Source organism: Harpegnathos saltator, unplaced genomic scaffold (genome assembly GCF_003227715.2).
Source record: "Harpegnathos saltator strain DR-91 unplaced genomic scaffold, Hsal_v8.6 scaffold676, whole genome shotgun sequence".
NCBI lineage: Eukaryota > Metazoa > Arthropoda > Insecta > Hymenoptera > Formicidae > Harpegnathos > Harpegnathos saltator.
This window is the reverse complement of record NW_020230511.1, coordinates 49,982-69,877: the sequence shown is the minus strand read 5'-3', so window position 1 is coordinate 69,877 and position 19,896 is coordinate 49,982. Positions and strand designations below refer to the sequence as shown.

The 19,896-nt window shown below is 45.7% G+C and overlaps 2 protein-coding genes across 7 annotated transcripts; one reads left to right on the top strand and one right to left on the bottom strand.

Annotated features, from left to right (window-relative positions):
- Positions 1 to 192: 192 nt before the first annotated feature.
- Positions 193 to 18,852, bottom strand: LOC105184867 (probable serine/threonine-protein kinase DDB_G0282963). Of its 6 annotated transcripts, none has more exons than XM_025305158.1 (11): positions 18,587 to 18,852; positions 8,763 to 8,884; positions 8,542 to 8,681; positions 8,161 to 8,290; positions 7,878 to 8,015; positions 7,624 to 7,800; positions 6,139 to 7,539; positions 5,879 to 6,027; positions 4,158 to 4,552; positions 2,551 to 2,823; positions 193 to 2,329 (listed from the first exon to the last, which is right to left on the bottom strand). In XM_025305158.1, the coding sequence occupies exons 2-11, from the start codon at positions 8,877 to 8,879 to the stop codon at positions 933 to 935; spliced, it is 4,317 nt and encodes a 1,438-aa protein (XP_025160943.1). In that variant the 5' UTR covers positions 8,880 to 8,884; positions 18,587 to 18,852; the 3' UTR covers positions 193 to 932. The 6 variants fall into 6 exon arrangements, with proteins under 6 accessions (XP_025160943.1, XP_025160944.1, XP_025160945.1 ...); XM_025305159.1 differs by having other exon boundaries at positions 18,655 to 18,852; XM_025305160.1 differs by lacking the exon at positions 18,587 to 18,852 and having other exon boundaries at positions 2,551 to 2,820; positions 8,763 to 8,879.
- LOC105184880 (pickpocket protein 28) lies at positions 11,610 to 17,726 on the top strand. Its single transcript, XM_011143992.3, has 13 exons — positions 11,610 to 12,823; positions 12,895 to 13,263; positions 13,341 to 13,453; positions 14,332 to 14,457; positions 14,555 to 14,758; positions 14,826 to 14,943; positions 15,083 to 15,231; positions 15,359 to 15,560; positions 15,763 to 16,033; positions 16,454 to 16,574; positions 16,659 to 16,784; positions 17,362 to 17,453; positions 17,525 to 17,726. Exons 2-13 carry the CDS (start codon positions 12,946 to 12,948, stop codon positions 17,710 to 17,712), a joined length of 2,028 nt encoding a protein of 675 aa, XP_011142294.2. The 5' UTR covers positions 11,610 to 12,823; positions 12,895 to 12,945; the 3' UTR covers positions 17,713 to 17,726.
- Positions 18,853 to 19,896: the final 1,044 nt, after the last annotated feature.

Genomic DNA, 19,896 nt, shown 5'->3' with positions numbered 1-19,896 from the left:
TGTTGGAGTGTAGGCTCGCTTTTCATGAATACATTCCAACAAGGATCTTTCAGTCAATTTTCTCCGAGCACTTGCAACGTCAGTTCTTATAGTTCTTACAGTCAAACTAGGAACTAAGTTCAACTAAGATATGAAAAAATGAATGAACAAAGTTAGAATAAACGTTTCGATAGCCAGACATGCAACATAGCAAAGCTGAAATTAAACAACTTTTATGCACTCAATATTTTATAATTTAATGGAGAGACCATAAAGATTTGCTATTGATGCATGAAGGATACATGAATTGAAATTATTTGAGAAAACATCAGTTTTAGGACGTGGCGACAGATCGATATATCCGACCAATCTAAAATACTCGGTCTGATGATTGTTGAACTTTTTCAGCAGATGAAATGATTTGCCATCTATCTGTGAAGAATCTAATAATAATCATTATGATAATTTATTTATACATATATGTATATATACATACTTTATAAGTGAAATATCGTGGATAAAATCCGCAATTGTCTCATTAATTTGCGGTTCATTTGTAACAGTGTAATAATGTTAGATTATGCAATTTTATCATCATATGTAGTATACATAAACTGACTGATCACTGAGTGAAGGAGTTAATATCGCAACAGAAATAAGAACAGATTCATTCGATATTTCAAATGATGAACGGAGGAATCGCAAAGTCTTCGCGTACGTATGTATGTATGTATGTATGTATGTACGAATATACATACATACATACATATGCGAACATGTCCGGCAATCGGGGAACCTTTACCTTGTCGCATATCACATTCGCTTAGCAAAATCGCCAAAGTTCTTGACGAATTAGGGAGCAAGGCGGAGTCACGCACTCATACAGTCACACGCACACACGCATATACCGCTCATGTGGTTAAAGATCAGCCGACATCGTCGCCGCGTTTACTTTACAATATCAGTTTTCCGCCGTTCGACGCTCTGATCTGCGCCACCTGCTCGGGAGTGAGTATGAGCTTGCTTCCGTTGGGCAATGCTAACGCGTAATGGCTCCCGGTCTCGTTCACGACCACCACCAGCTGCGTATTCGACGCCGTCTGCGGAGCAGCGCTCTTTACCGGAGTGATGGATATGCCGCCTTGATTCATCCGCTCGATGATCTGTGGCGGTATGACGCCCTTCGTCGAAGGGATCAAGGCGTCGGAGGTGACGATAGGTATCTGCTTCGTCGAATTCGCACTTCTCGGAGGCGTCACCTTGGGCCTGTCCGTTGGCGCCGAGGTCGACGCGCCTTTCTCGTTGTTACCGGCGCTCTTCTCCGTGATGATCATCTCTATCTCGTCGTCGCTGTCGCTCAGCACAATCAACGACGTGGTCTTCTGCTGACCGCTGCTGTCCGTGGTGGATATCTGAGGCGTCGATCTGCGTCTGGGCGTCACATTGGAGTTGGACGCACGTGGCTGTTGGCTCTTGCTTCTCACGGATTTTGGCTTAGCGGCTGGTTTAGGACAGTTGTCCCGGGAAGGCGCGTTGCCTCTCGTTATCGTAACGTTAGGCTGCACTGGATTCCGTCGAGGTGCGATGTACCTGTTCTGCTGACCGGCTGGTCGGCTCTGCGGCCTCGTTGCTGGTTGAGCCGGATTCTGCGGTCTCGGCTGCGGCTGGCTTGTCAACGCTGGGTTATTAGCGACGACGTTGAACTGGGGCTGCGTCGTGTAAGCATAAGAAACGTTATTGACGAAAGGTTGGGCCAATATTGCCTGTTGCTGATAGATCACGGTCGGTTGCTGTGGTTGTTGTTGAGGCTGCTGTGCGGGTGACAAGAAGCTCGCCTGCGGATTTTGTATTATGTAATTTGGCGCGCTCTGTATGTAATAATCTTGCCGGACCACTGGCATATTCGGTATGCTGATGGTTTGAGGTATCGCGTAATAGTCGATGGGTCTTGAGTCATTCTTCAGCACGTAGTTCTGTTGCGGATTCAAGTTGTAGTTTTTGACATATTGACCCGCATTGGACTCGTAGATCGGACCCTCGTCCTTGATGTCTAACTCTGAGTGCACACTGCTGCCAGTCTCGAACTTGCAGACTGCATCTTGGAGAGGTATCGCTTGCTTGGGATTTGCGGCTTTCACTCGATGACTAGCTGCAGACCGCTCGCGACCGTTAGAGAGCTTTGTATCGTTTGGAGTTTCCGATCTCGGCTCTTTGCTATTATCCTTGGATTTATCCTTGCCGGTTTTCGCGCCACTTGGATTAGGCATACTAAACGCTACAGTGCTCTGGGATGCGTTCTCTCGAATGTTTTGCAACTTGTTCTGAAACGATTTTATCCTTCGATTGGTAGCTGGAACAGTACGAGTGTGCAAGTTAGAACAGGGGAGGTAAATTTACATATGTGACATTTAATTAAAATTTAATTTGATTATATATAAGATATTTATTATATAGAATTATTTGCCGCGTTCGGCAGCAGAAAAAACTGCTTCCTAAGCACTTCATGATTATCGCTCCTGATTGGTTCGTTCTCCCGGATCTATCAAGGATTCAAAAGAATACGCCACTTACGCGGACGTTTATTTTTCCTTTTGCGAGTGCCCGGTAGAATCCAATCTTGATCTGAGTCCTCCGTCTCCGACCAGTCGTCAGCGTATCGGACTTTCGGAGCAATGTGAGAAGCGGATGTATCGGCCGGTGCGCCGGGAGCCGCGTAGACTGCCTCAACGTCGGTCCATTCTTCCAGCTCGTTCTGGTCGCTCTCATAGTCTGAGTAAAATTGCTCTGTGTACGAGGAGATGCCACGCGCTCGTAGTACTCGTCGCGTTTCTTGTTCCGCATCTGCTGTGAGGATAAACAGATGATGCATTTTTCTGTACATCGTTCTATATTCTAAGAGCAGCTTCCAAGAACTCCCCTTTTCTCTCTCCTTAAATACAATCTTCTCTCACAAGTAAATAATGTAAATAAAAACGTTCTTGAGAAGTCTGAGACTTTTCTTCTAACACTTCACACGCGCATACAAACACCGTTTTCCAAGTTCAAATTAAGACACTGTCATGCCGCTAAGGTGATGTCTTATGTTATAGAAGTTGTCCTTTTTCAGATCAGAAGATTTAACCAATTTACCTCGGGACGGACGAGTTTGTATGAAATGTTTGTGCGTGTAAATGTGTTGAAAAGAGGAAAAGAATGTAGAAAGTAAAATAAGACGATTTAAATCTCCACAAGAATTTCCCTTTTTTTATCGTTTAATATCGTTTAGGTTGAATAACATTTATACATACCGGTTATGACCGACAAAATTTGTTATTCACAAATAGGTGTATATGTATGTGTGTCTCTTAATCTTATCGTTGCTAATGTTGTCGAGGTATGACCACTGATCTTAACGATCTCACTGACTTAAACTTTAAAAGCTTAAGCTTTTTAAAGCTACAAAGAGCCAACGACAGAAATGAACAGAGTGAACGCAGAATGAACAGAGCGTGAACTGAATGAGTGCAGAATAAGCGCCATTTTGAGTCGCTGTCTGCTTTTATAGTTATATGGTGAGAAACCATCGCGCGAGTTGACATCACTTGTGTTAGTAAGGGGAAAGATGCTCCTCTGTGACCCATATCGTTTGTTTGAATGCGACTCAAATTTCATCTGCCTATAACCAGACGAGAAGAAAGATGGTTCTTAGTAACCGATGTTCGATCGGTTGTTCGGATCTGATCCAAATTCTATTGCTTATCAAGTGGTGCTTGAGAAGTAGCCCTTATAAACAGGCAGTAAGAAATATAGTTCTCGGTAACCGATATCGGTTGTTCAGATCTGATTTAAATTCTATTTGCTTATCAAGTGTGAGATGTCGTTTATAAGCAGGCGATGAAAGATCACTGCGCGAGTGTAAGAGATCTCTTTATAAGCAGGCGATCTACTGGTAGTCTTTCATCGGCTGCTTATAAAGGATATTTCTCACACTTGATAAGCAATAGAAATTTGGTTAAAATTTAGAGTTAGTCAATAATGGCTAAAAGCGTAAAAGTATGAATAGATTATTCTATATGTTTCCATATATGTGTTATTAATTGGAAAAGTTACGTGGATGTAACAACACGCTTTTCAATGACGGAGGACAGGAGGCATCGGGGGGAACGAAGAGACAAGAGCAACGACACAACAACAATTACCTTCGCCGTTTGACGTGACGTCGGTTTCTTCTTTGTGTTTACGTTCCCGTTTGCGTTTTCGCTCCTGTTCCTTCTTCTCGACTTGCTCTCCTCCTTCGGCCTTGACTCCCGCTTTCTCGTCGCCGCTTCGCCGTTCGCCGTCGCTCTCCCGGCTCTCGCAGCAATCCCGCTCGGCGCTCTTGTCCTCATTCTTGTGTTCGCCGCTTTCGGGGCACGGCTGTTGGCTTTGGGAGCCAAATGAGGATAGGGCAAGCTGCGGTAACGTTTGTAACGTTGCGTCTCCGGGAGCTGACAGTGGACAGCCCTGCGATCCAAGAACCCACCAATTAGAGCTGAGACCACCCTCTGCGGATGAATCCTGATCCTCCACACTGCTACAACACACACCAACTTGTCTGCCATACATGTTTGACTCAGGAATTATTTAGTTACTGTCATAGTGTGGGCTTGCGACCACATTGTAAGTCACACATGGATTGTAGCATTTCAAGAGGCGTCAGGTAGTGTGAATTCTCTGCATGCAAATGAAGATGCGCGAGATACGCATTGCCCGTTTCACAATGCACGAATTACACAGGCCGACAAAATTTTACGAAACTCCAGACCCTGAGACCAGACTATACTTTCCCGAAGGTTTTTGGTCCGCTGAATCCGAATCCGGCAGCGGAATTGCTCCATCACATCAGGTTTTCGAGATATCCTAATCTGAAAGTGCAAAAAACACAGTTTTTCGCTATATTCGGGGTTAGATTACAACGTGAATTAATTTTTTTCTACAAAACTCGTTACAGTATCTGAAAGTACTACTCTTCGCCTTCAAAATGCATTTTGAATTTTTCATATATCTTATTTCTTCTCGGAGATATCGTCCGTTGAAATTTTTTAGTTTGGCGTTTTCGTTACTACCTTACAAAAAAAAAAGAAGTTAATCCGGCAGGTGAAAGTTGTGTAATTATGTTTTTTGGGACGCTGAATCCGAATTCGTTGTCGGTTCAACCCCATGACCATCAGATCATGGTTTGTCCTTAACCTCAAAAAAGATTTTCGAATTCGCTTTTTTTTTTTTTGAGGTTAGGGACAAACCATGACCTGATGGTCATGGGGTTGAACCGACAACGAATTCGGATTCAGCGTCCCAAAAAGCATATAATTACACAACTTTCACCTGCCGGATTAACTTCTTTTTTTTTTGTAAGGTAGTAACGAAAACGCCAAACTAAAAAATTTCAACGAACGATATCTCCGAGAAGAAATAAGATATATGAAAAATTCAAAATGTATTTTGAAGGCGAAGAGTAGTACTTTCAGATACTGTAACGAGTTTTGTAGAGAAAAATTAATTTACGTTGTAATATAACCCCGAATATAGCGAAAAACTGTGTTTTTTGCACTTTCAGATTAGAATATCTCGAAAACCTGATGTGATGGAGCAATTCCGCTACCGGATTCGGATTCGGTGGGCCGAAAACCTTCGGGAAAGTATAGTCTTGTCTCAGGGTTTTAAAAATGTCGGCCTGTGTTATCGTTTAATTTTGCAGAGTAATAATGCGTCAATAATGCCAGATGATAACCGTGAGATGGTATTACTTTTTTTTTATTTTTCTGCCATACTTTTCTGCATTTTCATTTTAATGCCAAACAGATCGAATACCCGCTAATATATTCGACTATTTTGCATATTATATGAAAGGTACGAAATAGTGTCGCATTAATATACGTACCCTTCCTTCAAGTTGGACCATTCCCTTTGCAACTTTGACTTTGCCTTTCGCGTGGCATCCTTCAAAGTGGTTTCTACATCCTCCAAGGAATTTAGCAATTCGGTCAGCCTCTTTACTAACTTGGTTTCACACAAAGGAACAATATCGGCCTGCAAATACGAGAGGTTTCTCTGTAGCGGGTGAATCGTACAACCGAGAACATGTCAAGACAGAATAAAAAGAGAGAAATCAACATATTGATATCACAATATCGGACTTACGATATCGACATCGGTGCCTTTCGATTCACCTTCTGTGAAACTAGAAATGAGATCTCTCAATGCTTCCACGCTGTCGACTACCAAGTGAAAATCGGAAACGCTAAGGTCCGAGAGCAGATTGTTGAAGTGCTTCTTGCACTCGTCCGTTTTCAAGCGGCTGGATCTCCGCAGATTGTAACCGTGGTCGGAATTCGTGTAATCGTCTGAATCATCGTCCACGGTTTCTTCCAAGTGTGCCTCGCTCGCGGAAGAATTCACAACAGCTTCGTCTCCCGACTCCACTCGCTTCTTCGTCTCCTTCTTTGCCTTTTTGACTGCATCTTTCGCGTTATCCTGCGTCGCCCGGTGTCGAGATCGTAGCTGTCTCTTGCACGGGCTTCTCTCTTGGATCGAATCGTTCGATTCTGCCTTGCGCGACGGAGAAATGTTCCCGTCACTTTTCCGCCTAGACACTCTGTTACTTAACGACGTTTTATTGCTGAAAGATGCGCGGTGCGCCCCGTTAAAAGTTCTATTTCTATTTACACCGTTCTCTTTACAATTATCGCTAATATTATCACCGCCGGACTTGGTCTCGCTCAACTTCTCGTCGTCCGACTTGGACGACGTTGATATATTATCACCTACGTTATCACTGACTGATACACGTGCGGAACATACACCGGCAGGTAACTTGGAACTCTCGGCACTTATGATTATTTCGTTCAGTTTCTCATCGTCTGTCTTTGAAACACCAGTCAAATGGTCGACCGATCGTTCACTTTCTTTTTTCTCAACAGTCAATGTCTTTTCGACACACGAATCTGCTATTTTATTGCAAAAACCTTCAAAGTCTCGACCTCCCTTTGATCTCTCCAACTTGTTGCTCTCGCAGCCATTTTGCTCCTTATTTTCATCGATCTCCAACTTCAGATCGTCCAATATGCCGTTGATCATTCCGATCTTGCAATTATCGCTTTGAATGTTAGAGAAACCTTTGAAAACCTTCGCGTCGTCGTCGTCGAGAGATCTGTTGTCGCTAGAGGTGTTGGTGTCGTAACCGCTGGATCTCGCGTTCGACAGCACGCTCTCCTCGGACATCTTCGACAGACTCCTGCAACGCTTCCTATTGACAGCGTCCAAGCTGATGTTGTTATTATTGCTGCATGTGCTTGTACTACTTAGGTTCGTGTCCTCACTGATAAACGAGCTTGTCGCGCTGTCGTTGTTGCATTTGTAGCCGAGGTCTTTATCTTCGATTCTACTCTCGCACCTGTTTGGTCGCTCCGATAGATTCTTGTTGTTGTTGTTGTTGTTATTATTATTATTGCTAGATTGCGCTCTCCTTATCCTGTATCTGTTCAACTTTGCGCGGAGTGAATTGGCCGTGTTCGAGTTTGCCTCTTGCTTTGGTCTGACAGGCTGCAAGAAATACATTTCAATCATTTATGAAGTGTCTCTGCGTTTGTATACGTTGCCGCTCCTCAGAGGTTTCAAGCACATTACCTTGACGGTCGAAAAGATTTTATTGTCCAGGCAAAGCCTGTAAATCCTAAGATCGCTCGCAATGAATTGCGGAAAATAGATATATCTCGCTCCGTAACGGTCGATTCCCAGAGTCGTTTCGAATTGGTCCTCCCACGGTTGCTTCGCCATGTCCTCCTGAACAGTTTTCCTCGTATGCTATAAAAATTACGTACGATCAATGTACATACAATGCTGATTTCTCTCTCGTTTTCAGAATTATCGCGGGGACCCACCATGATTGTATCACAGACTGTTTTCAGTAACCAGGCTCTTTGCTTGAAACTTAAGTTCTCGAAATCCTTGCCGTCGAGCAACGAAGCGTCGGGAAATATATTCCAAAACTCCGGCTCGACGCCGATGGTCTCTAGAACCTAAAAATTTTTGTTTACGTTCCCACTCACTGTTTTGTGTGTGTATGTGTGCGTGTGTCTGAGACATTCGTCTGAGGCATCAAAGAGTGGTACGTGTGAATCTACAACGCAAACGTTCATAACGTGAACTCGCGCGAATACGTACTTTGATGGCATCTTTGTGCTTGGAGTAATAAACTTTGAACCAACTCCCCATCTTGTGCGCCAGGATGTTGATCCAAAATTCATACGGCATCGGTGGTACCTTGCGTAGTTTTGCTTTGATAATCGGAGAGCTGAAATCGCAGAAAAGTTCACCTTTTATAACATCCAACAACCTCCGCGCTGGCTCTTACTGGCCTTTTGCTTCATTTACTGTATATCTGAGAGAGCTGTGAGAATTCCGCTTTTGTTTCCCGACTTCATCACTTGACTTTGTCGCTTTCATAATCTTTGCCCCGCGTTCACGGCTATCGAATACAGCAATGAAGCAAATATAACTTGATAATTAGACGGATATAGAGTATCTCCGGTATATGTTGACAACCTTAGCAGACACGTCATGATATTTGCCAACTGCTTCGACGCTCTTGGTATCGAAAGCATCCTCTCCATCTCATACATAGACAATTGAGGTATATTGAGGGATTCCCTCGTCAGGTGGAGAAAGTGAAAAATTTGCGGTATCTGAAGAGACAGAAGCTCGTGAGAAGCAATTCGTACAATTGAAGTGAGTTCGCTACAGAGAGGGCTAGATCCATCGATTACCTCCCACATTGTCTCCATCTCGTCCCGTATCTCGTCGGAAAAGAAATTATCTTGCTCTCCATCGAGTACGGCTTGTTCTTCGCCGTTTGACTTTCGCTTCCTGCTCTTCCGCGACATTTTGCCTGCAACGAAAGGAGAGATTAAGATACAGATGAGATGCAAAATCGGATTTATGCAAAAAAGTGATCAACCAAGTGTTCAGCTCGTTTCGTCCTCTTATCGCGTGTCTGTCTTCATAACAGCGGCGAGTGTCTTCATCTCTCGCACGTGAGTTAATATCACTTGCATTATCGAGACCGACTGTCCCAGACTCGTATCGCGCGATTTTCGACACTAACCGCGGCGGAGACATAATTTTTAATTAACGTCTCGTCCGGACACGAGATTACAAAATTCACGTGAATTACGAAAATATCACAAGTTCACGGTTTATCAGTAAACATCAGAATGCTCCAATGGCGATTCTACGCCATTAATTAGATGGAATCAGCGTATATTTAAAAAGCGGGTCTCCCTGCTGTCACTTGTGCATAATATCGTTATCGCGGCTTATGACATTGCGGGCGCAGAGCAAACGATGGTGACCTAGTGCCGCTATGCTGTACAAAGAGTATTATCTTGAAAAGGCGCGACCTTGCCGTGCCTGCCAAGGTTGCGCCACTTTAATTACGCCTGTCCGCCCGATAATTACTAATAATTCCGCCCTTCACCGCGACATGACGCGAGGGGTTCGCAGCCGAAGCCGAACGATTGTGTGCCGATGTAGAATTTCTCTTTCCGCAAAAAGCGATACTCTCCGCTCGTCGAGCGATCGTTAACCCCGCTGATAAGAAGCATCCTCTAACGTCGTCCAATCAGGCTTTAATCAGTCAAAATGCGACGATGAATTGCCGTTGGTTCCAAGGGCCGTCGCGCAAATTGCTTTTGTGCAAACTCTTCTGTACAAACGTATCATCGCCGTCTCGCCACCTTTCAAGCGGACTCGACTCGGCGGGGGGAGACATTTTATTCAAGATACGGTCACAGCCGGCTGGACGAGTAAGCAAGCAGCCGGCTGCGTGGCGTGCGGTGCCGTTGAACATCGATAAGGAAAACACGAATGTTTATCTTGTAATTACGCTGAGACGTTTCATTATGGAGGCGGTCACGAAACACGTCCACGTGGAGGAACGAGGGGGATGATCATCAGGCGATCATCATCATCGTTGTAATTCGTGCAAAATGCGCCTTCGAAGTGTTTCCGAACGGCGGGTCCCAAATTCCTTCTTCCTACTTTCTTCCTGGTCGAATCTCAAATTACCGTATACTCTCTAAATCGTGCGGCGCGCGACTTCGAACTCGGTACAACGGTAGATTGACGACGGCCGAGTTACTCGAACTCAAATGGCCGTTCGCTCCGAATCGAGCCGAGGGAACATTTCTGCTTGAAATTGCGGAGGGAACCTATGATGCCTTCGCCACAGGAGCGCCGCAGAAAGCAATTCATCGTAAAATCGATGGAAATATCCACTTGTAGAGCGGAACGAAGCACTCGCTCTCGCGACTCCCAGCGGCGATTCCTCGTGAATCCCTTCGAACGAATCGCTCGCTCGTCGCCACGAGTGAGATCCCGCCGCGAGTAAACGCGCGTATAGATTACACCTCGTAACTTTCTTCCTGCCTCGTATATTCCGCGTTAACGACTGCAGTCTCATTAGCGGCCGTCGGACGGCAAAGTGGGCGTACGAAGTGCCCACAGACGGAACAGAAGATCATGATAACATCAAAACGACGAGAAAATGATCGAATCATGATGGAAAAATGAGTTTTCCTCATCATTTTGACGTCATCATGATTTTCTGCCTGGGTGTCGTGTCGCGAGGCGGCGAGTCGTAATTCAAATTAACTCGCTCGCTTTACTGCGCTCTCAGGAGCCCGAGCGTGATTGCGAGGACACGCCGGTCTCGACATGCGCAACCACTTCGAGTTACGTGGGACAAATTCACGGATACTCGATATATCGGATATAGATCGAATCCTTCGCGTGGGACGAAGGAACGGAGACGAGACGAGAAATAACGGGAAGCTTTTGAAATGCCGTTTCTCGGATACGGCATAACGTTGAGCGTGAATGCTATTAGTCGCGCACATTGCGACGTTATTTCTCGGCGAGTAACGTTCGCGATTTACGTTTACCGTATCTGAGAGACGGTATTGCAACAACTCCCTATTAACTCTGAAACGAGACCGAAGGGCACACGTAAAGTACGCTCGTCGACTGGACGCTTTTGTTAACTAACGTCATCTTTACTTAAGGATAGCAATCTCGCGCTCGGTTAAAAGAGCGCGGCGCCGCCCGCCGGCGGCACCATCGCGATGGAAATGCATAACAGCCCTTAACAGCGCGACGCGGTGCATGCTTTTGCGATCGATCAGTGATACACGCGATCAACCGGCACGATCTAACGGGCGATAATAAATTTATCGTATGTTACTCACTTTCGCGGCTAACTTTGTGAGATCTAATGAATGCTCTCTCTCTCTCTCTCTCTCTCTCTCTCTCTCTCTCTCTCTCTCTCTCTTTTACGACACGCAACGGCGCAATTCGCGCTCTCTCGCACCGCTCTCCGCTTCGCTTCCTCTTGTCTCTCCCTTTTTCTATCTTTTTCTCTCTCTTTTCTCGAGCGAACCACCGATTATGGAGAAACAGGTGCTTTCGCGTGATCGGTTGCACGAGCGATTCGCACTCGATAAACCGCCTGTTCTCGATCAAATAACGCCAGCCGTGCTGGCGTAGCCGTGTAACGTTCGACGTCTCGTTTCTTCGGGAAAAGTGTCACTTCCCCCTCGCCTCCGTCCCGTGCCTCCTACTTCCTTCCACCGAGCGAAGTGGAAAGACAGATATTCGCGAAAGATAAGCTCGCGATCGTACGTACAGTCTCCCGTCATTTCGCGCCTAATGTAATTATGCCGGCACGTGACGTTTGTTGGTTTTTTTCCCACGTCAGCGGCCAGCCTTTTTGAGCGGGACGTTAAATTTGAAGCGAGCAAACACGACCGCTCGCGGGCACATCTACGTCGCACATCCGTCGCCCGATACTTCCACGAATTAATATCGGAATTGAAGGCCGAAACTAGCAATAGTAATATTAGTAACAGGATGCAACTTCTTCCTGGGAAAACGCATCGACCTTGAGGGTCAGCTCGCGCGGAGGTATCAGTCGTTAAAATTCGAATCGATGCTCGGGCAAACACACCTTGAAAAAAGAAAACAACCCCCTGGCCCGCTCCGTTCCGGGAGCCCTTTTACGTTTGCGTCAGTGCGGCGTCGCGCGGTTGTGCATACGACGGCGCTTGTCAGTGTTGGAAAACATTGGAACAATAATGTCCATTTATCGGGGAGATATCATGGGTGCGCACACGCACGCATACGACGGCGTAAGGGCCGCGGCGTGTGAGGCGCCGTATCGCCAAAGTTAGAAGGGTGCCGCCGCCGCCGCGCTATCGTTGACACCTCAGTCAACTGTCAGCGGTCTTCGGGGTAGTTGGAGGGAAGGACTCGCGTTTTTCGGGGATCTCGGGAAGATCCGTGCAGCACTTCGATGGTCCCTTCGCGGCGATCCGTAGCGCTGTAAGAGTTGTCGTGAAGGGCAATCGGCTGGCGCGTTGAAAGAAGGAAATGCGAATGTGAGCGATTGATGGTCGCTTGAGACGATAATATAATCCGTTGGAAGTGTGAAGTAAAATAATAAAATAAAAATAGGACAAACCAAAGTTAGAGAGCGGCGTGTGAGGTGTCAAAGTTAGAAGGGTGCTGCGTTATCGTTGACACCTGACAGTCAACTGTCAGCGGTCTTCGGGGTAGTTGGAGGGAAGGACTCGCGTTTTCAGAGATCTCGGGAAGATCCGCGACATTCTCGCATTCTGATGTTTCCGCAGCGTTATAAGAGCACTCATGAGCGAAGGGCGATAAGAAGGAGTTTTCCAACGCGTTTTCCAATGAAGACCGGTCGGCTGGCGCGTTGAGAGAAGGAAACGCGAATGTGAGCGACTGATGCTCCCTGGAGACGATAATATATTACGTAAGGAGCGAAGTAAATAATAAAATAAGAATAGGACAAATCAAAGATAGAGGGTAAATGTAAAATTAAAGGGAGAGCAAGATTCACGATGAGCTGAAGGGGTGGAAGAACGTGATCGTGAGATGGAGGATTTATCTTCGAATCTGGCGAAGAGGAAGTCGACTTTTAACCCGTGGAACGATGCGCGAATTTTGTCGCAAGTCAGAACACACGATTTCGCACGTCTGAAGGATATCAATACGATGGACGCGATGCCGGCGCGAATCCGTAAACGCGACACTCTGGACGTCGCACACGAGGATTATTACAACACCGTCGACCGGGCGCCGTTTGCTTACGCGAAGATCAACAACACCGTCGACACGCTGCACTTGCAGGACCCCTACAGACCGCCTCAACGACTGGAGGGATACGCAGGGATTCCGCAGGATCATTCGAAGGTAAGATCATCAGCGGAGGTCGGACGCGTACGTGTATGTTATCGAGCAGAGTTGATTCGTCGGCTTTTCGCCGGCAGGATATGTATCGGTTGCAAGATTCCTCCCTGAGATGGAGATACAACAACTTCGTGGCGAAGGGGCCGGTCGCGCAGAGAAACAGCGACAAGGACGAGAATGAGAAAGTCGAACGGTGAGTGCGTACTTTTGGAAGCGAAATAAAAAAAAATAAGAGATCAAATAAGATAGAAATATAAAAGGAAAGCAAGACAAACAATTCCAAAGTGGGAGAGGACGGGAGAAAGGCGCGCTCTTTTCGCTTAAGGGGACTGGAGAGTCAGATTACTGAAAAATCATGCTTGTTTTTGATAATATTTTGTGACGAACTGAATAAATGTGCAAGAATGAAAATTTTAAGTATATTTATACAACACATGAAGAGTAGAAAAATTTTGTTTATTAACAAATACTCATATAAATATACGATATATATAGCTGAAATATACTCTCCTTTTTTTTTTCAAGTTGTTTTTTCGGTAATATCTCGGCTCTCGATGGTCCGATCAGAGCGAATTTTAGCTAGAAATCTTGAGGAGGCTTATCATTATCCGGTGAAACACTACAAAAAAAAATCGAACCAAATTAACAAAATGGTAGCTATTATTAGGAAAAAATCCAAATTTTTCAGTTCTTTTACAATAAAAAAATTAATATCTCGAAATGAAATATTTTGACGTAATTGTCCATGGTTCATCTGAGAGCCAGATGAACAAATATTATCGCTTTAAAATTTCAAATCGATACGAAGCTCAGTTTCGGAGGAATCATTGCAAAAAGCTGAACGATAAAATTTCGAGAAAAACGCGTTTAAAATTTAAGTGGACGTATATTTATATGAGTATTTGTTAATAAACAAACTTTTTCTACTCTTCATATGTTATATAAATATATCTAAAATTTTCATTCTTGCACATTTATTCAGTTCGTCACAAAATATTATCAAAAATAAGCACGATTTTTCAGTAATCTGACCCTCTACTTTCGTTAACTCGGCGCGCGATCGGTTCTCAGGTCGAAGAAGAAGAAGAAGTACCAAGCATGCTCCGAGTTGGCCGACATCGTCAAGCAGTACTGCGCGAACAGCAGCCTGCACGGCCTGCGTTACGTCGGCGATTCGGAGTTGTCAGTCATCGAGAGGTAAAAAAAGCTCTCATACACACACACAACATCATATCCTCCTCTCGATTTTCCGCCGAGTCGCGAATCAGAGCGCGGCGCGTTGTACCTGTTGTAGAATATTCTGGGTGATCTCATTCACCAGCGCGCTGGTCACCGCGATATACTACATCATCTACCTCTACCAGAAGTGGGACGGAGCGCCGATAATTATCTCCCTGAGCCCTTCGCCGGTCCCCCTCACTGAATTTCCGTTTCCCTCCGTGACGATATGCAATATGAACCACGCCAAGAAGACCGAGGCGAGACGGATCAAAGAGGGGTAGAGTGTTTACATTTACAATCGTCGAAGACGAGCGATTTTTCCTGTCGCGCCATTTCTTCCGCAGGTCTGACAAGATAAAGAAATTAATGCTGGAAGACATCTGCGATACGGAGAACAACGGTACTTTCGGAAAAGAGCACGATATGATCGATTGGGACACGATGCTGCAGTTCATGATTAACGTACGTTGCATTGTAAACGATATGCCTCGTTGATCGAAGTCGACGAATTGAGATCACCTTGTGTGTCTCTCTTAGCCCTCTCTCTCTCTCTCTCTCTCTCTCTCTCGTTCTGTTTCTCCTCCTCGTCTTTTCGTTGCAGGTGTCTCAACCATGTACGGACATGTTATATTATTGCATATGGCACGGGACGCGGTTCGACTGCAAAGACATCTTCAATCCTACTATGACGGACGATGGAATCTGCTGCAACTTCAACGGGGTGAACAGGCAGTATCTCTTCTACAACGCGTGAGTGAAGGTCAAGCCTTGTCGGCGCTTGTTGCGAGACTAAGAGGTCTAATTCGTCATGTTGAAGTGGACGACCGAGCACAATCGAAGCCGACAATGTTGTTTCACGCCGAAATTGTAATTTCAGACGTGACTGGCCCACATTGAACATAACGTACATGTCGCCCAGCGTCGACTGGAATCCTGAAAACGGCTACAACAACAGCAACATGATAGACGTCATTCCGTGGAGACCATACGGCGCCGGGAAATATTACGGCTTGACGTTGGCCCTCGACGTGGACGAGGAGGAGTATTTTTGCTCGGGCACTGCCAGCGTGGGCTTCAAGGTACGGCGTCTATCACCATGAAGATCCCTTCCCTCTAGCTCCGTTAGTCGGGTATTTTCTACAATTCGAGTAGTCGTACGTGTTAGTCGGGTGTTGAAGTTGAAAACTTCAAATAACTTCACCCTGAAGAGACCTTACTGCTCCAAATAAACGGGCCGAGGTGTGAAGAAGAACAGGTGCGACGAGACTTTGCATCTTACAGATGCTGCTCCACAATCCCGTGGAGACGCCGAAGATCGCCGACTTCTCGTTCTCGATCATGCCGGGCGAGGAGACCCGCGTGATCGTGAAGCCGCGGATATCGACCGCCAGCAAGACCCTCATCTCCATACCGAAGGCGAAGCGCAAGTGCTTCTTCACGGCCGAGAGGAAGCTGCGTTATTATCGGACCTACACGCAGAGGAACTGCGTCCTCGAGTGCGAGGCCAACTTCACGCAGAGCATGTGCTCCTGCGTCCAGTATTATATGCCAAGTAATTTTTGGTAGATATTTTCCTTGAGAAAGAGAGAGAGAGAGAGAGAGAGAGAGAGAGAGAGAGAGAAAGAGAGAGGAGAGAGAGAGAGAGAGAGAGAGAGAGAGAGAGAAAGAGAGAGAGAGAGAGAGAGAGAACGTTGACGCAATCTCCTTCCGTGCCAATTACATGGCGAATCCATGACAGTGCATTTAGGCGATTAGCCTGCAACAATTTTGCTCTTTAATAATCCGCATTATCATAAAAAAAGTATCGCAATCACCCGACTGTATATATTAATCATAATGTTAGAGTAAATAGTGGGTTTTTAAGATCGAGTGTCTGAATGTTGAAGCTACCGGTGGCAAGGTCTGTTCGACTTTCTGATTGCGACACGATAGAGTCGTGTGGTCGCCGACACTTGCCGACTATTGTTTGCAGAGTCGTCGAAGACGCAGATCTGCGGCAAGAAGGACGAGCTGTGCGCTCAGAACGCCAGACGAATCATGGAGATGAGACTCTACGACGAGAGCTCGATTAGTTCGTTAAACGTCACGGAGATGTGAGTTCGTTGTCCGAAGTTATTTTTCTATTTGCGAAAACGAGCCGCGGAGACAAGCCGCAATTGAACTTTCATTTATCGTAGACCGAGCTGCAACTGCTGGCCGGGCTGCTTCGAGGTGAATTACAGGGCGGAACTTTCGCACAGCAAATTGATGTCGATCGCCGGTAACTCGGAGCCGTACATAAAGAGGAACGAGAATTATTTCACGTAATGAAATATTGTTTAACGCGCGGGCGAAGCCTCGAGTAATTTGAATAAAAGAGTGCAACAGGTTTCAGAGAAAAAGAGAGAGAGAGAGAGAGAGAGGGGGGGGGGAGAGAGAGAGAGAGAGAGAATATGATAGGAATACCGCGCGATACAAGGTGTCCCGAAATTATGCAAATAGTTTTCATTATCGTAGTCTTTTACATCGAGACTGGAAGTGTGCTCAGTGTTGACCCTCAAAAATCCATGGTTAAGAGTTTTAAAGTTACCCTCGCTCTATCCTTTAAAGGGGATGAACAAGAGCGAGTCTTGATTCAGATTTGAAGACCCCTGAGATTACCATAAAATTGGAGACCGAAGCGATTAAAATTCATAGCGATCTCGGAATATCAAGATATTCGGCTTTAGGTGAATTACTTCATATGCACCCTTGAAGAAATGCCTTAAACTTCTCAAGTTAGAATCGATGACTCGAGGACACCTTGTTGCAATGCGTATTTTCGCGAATCTTACGCCATATTTTGTCTCTTTTTTCTTGCGTGCGACATTTTCTCACCCTCGGCAACTTCCCCAACTCCAGAAAGAACATGGCGCTGATCCACATATTCTTCGTGGACTCTCAATTCACCAAGTACGTAAAGACCGAACTGTTCGGATTCACCGAGTTCTTATGTAAGTATCCGATCGGCCCGTAATAACGAGAACCGTCGCAGAACGAATATCAGCGTGTTAATTTATCGCAGCGAGCACGGGCGGCTTGCTGGGTCTCTTCTTGGGCTTCAGCTTCCTGTCGTTCATGGAGATGGTGTATTTCTTGACGATGCGGCTGTGGTGTCGCCTGTACCGGCAACGATCATCCCAAAGACCCGTCGTACTTCAGACACACCCGTTGGATCACAGGAAGAAGGCGATCTATCCATTCGCGAACTGAGGACTTCTTCAGATGCAAATACTATGTAAATAGCGGCTGATAAGTGCAAGATCTATTGTCGGGAAACATATATATGCATATATCGAGAGCGTGATGCTTTTAGCGAATTACAAATTACAAAAGCGAGTGTGATCGCTCTTTTTGACTCCGGCTCGGCGAGCGGAAGAACTTCCCGTGCAAATTCAACGAGTTGTTTTCGCGATCTTGCACGATCGACGTCCGATGGGAGACTTTAATTTCTGCAAATTTTCCAGAAGCGCTTCTCTCACTGAACCATCGGCTGCGCACGACAATGTAGCCGAGAAAAGCGTTCGAATGAAGTTTCAGACCCAGGGAGTCTTTTCCGGGAAAATGCGTGTCTCCCAACAAAGTGAACTTTAACTTTTAACTTGAAGAGTCTCTCCGCGAGAACAGAGCACCGTAAATTTTTTTACGCGAAGCAAGCGGCTACGCATCGCTGAAATAATGTCCGAGTAGACAGTTTCGCTCGCGAAGAGGATCACGTTGCAAAGTCGCAGAAGCACGTGTCACGAGCAGCTCGGAGCGCACGCAATCACGATTACGTCGATACCTGACGTAACTTCGGGTCTTTTTTCAAGGCTCCAGACATGGCCGGAACGGCGATCACCTCTACATCGTCACGAGCGGCCGGTTAGTCCGTGTTGCGAGAATTTGAATTCTTGGGAAAAATCGCATCGGTGCCGCGCTCGCCACCGACGTGCGTCGGAGTCGCACGAGGAAGTCTCGCCGACGAGGAAGACGCACCGGGTCGCTCGCGTTCGCGCGACTGTCAAGCCACCGGCTAACCGAAATATAAAAGACCGCTTGTCGCGGTCCTGATACACGATGGCGAGACACATATATGTATACATACGTGGAGCGAGGAGCTCCCTCGTCGTCGCGAGATACCTTTTCGGCCCGTTCGTCGAGCCTCGCGGTTACCTTGCTTCCACCTCGACGTGCGTTTCTCAGCGATGATCGGATGACGTTCGGCTAAACATCGCGCTGCGATGCGCGGACGATTCTCCGGGGGAAAGTCACAACACGAAACTTAAGACCGTGTGCGGGCTTCACAGCAGAAACTAAACACGGGCCGACACTTACGACGACGCCATGATAGCCGACGACGCCTGCTGCCACGGCGGTGTGGCTCCGCGCGGCGGTACGGTTGCGCTCACGGCGGACGAGCGGGACTTTCGAAACGCGTCTCGCGGCCGACCCGGGGAAATTCGCAGAGCGAAAAAGGACGGAAGAGCTCGCGGATCGTGAAGAAACCGGTCAAATACGGAAATGACATTCGAGCTGTGCAACAAATAAATCGCTGCTGCGCTCGAACTCGGACTTACAACGTAGTTATTGTTCGACTTGACGGAAGACTCCTAGGCAGCACGAGACGTTCTAAAATCGCTCGGAATCGTTCTAAAATCGTATCGAGGATGTTTTGAAAGTGTCCTAGAATGGGGCATATTTGAGAGGATTTTAGGATATTTTGTACTATCTGGAGAATTAGAAAATGGGTACTCTTGCGAAGATCGAAACGAATATCTCGAGCGCTGCGGCGAGATAAATTCGAAGGTACAACGCAGATGTAATTAATGGGACTCAAGAGAGAGACGAGAAATATAAGTCTTTTTGGAAATTCTGAGAAGATCGATCGATCCGGTTTTAACGGAAACTTCTACCATTTCTCTTCGAGAGCTTCGCAAATAGACAAAAAGATATCTTTTAGATTTCTAAAAGATATTTCGCATATGTCCTGAGATATCTTAGATTCTTTCCGAAAAGATATCTTTTAGGGATCTAGATGTTAAAAATATCTTTCAAGACATCTTTTACATGTCTGTAGATATCTTTTAGAAATTCCATAAAGATATCTTCAAAAGATATCTTAAATCTATTTTAGATACTTTTAAGACGAGTTCTAGACATCTTTTAGAAATGTCTTGAAGATATCTTTCATAAGATATCTTTTATCTTTGTCTACAAGATATCAATGTTTACTAGGTTGTTAATACCGTAAAATATACTATTGAAATTAAAAAAGAAATTAAATTACATTAAAAAGAAATTACAATCGTACAAACGACTTCGTCCGAAATTAGCGTTCGAAAAAAGAAAACACTATTAAGGATAATATTTCTAGCTGCGCTTCACACACAATGCTTCGATGCTACAGAATTATAA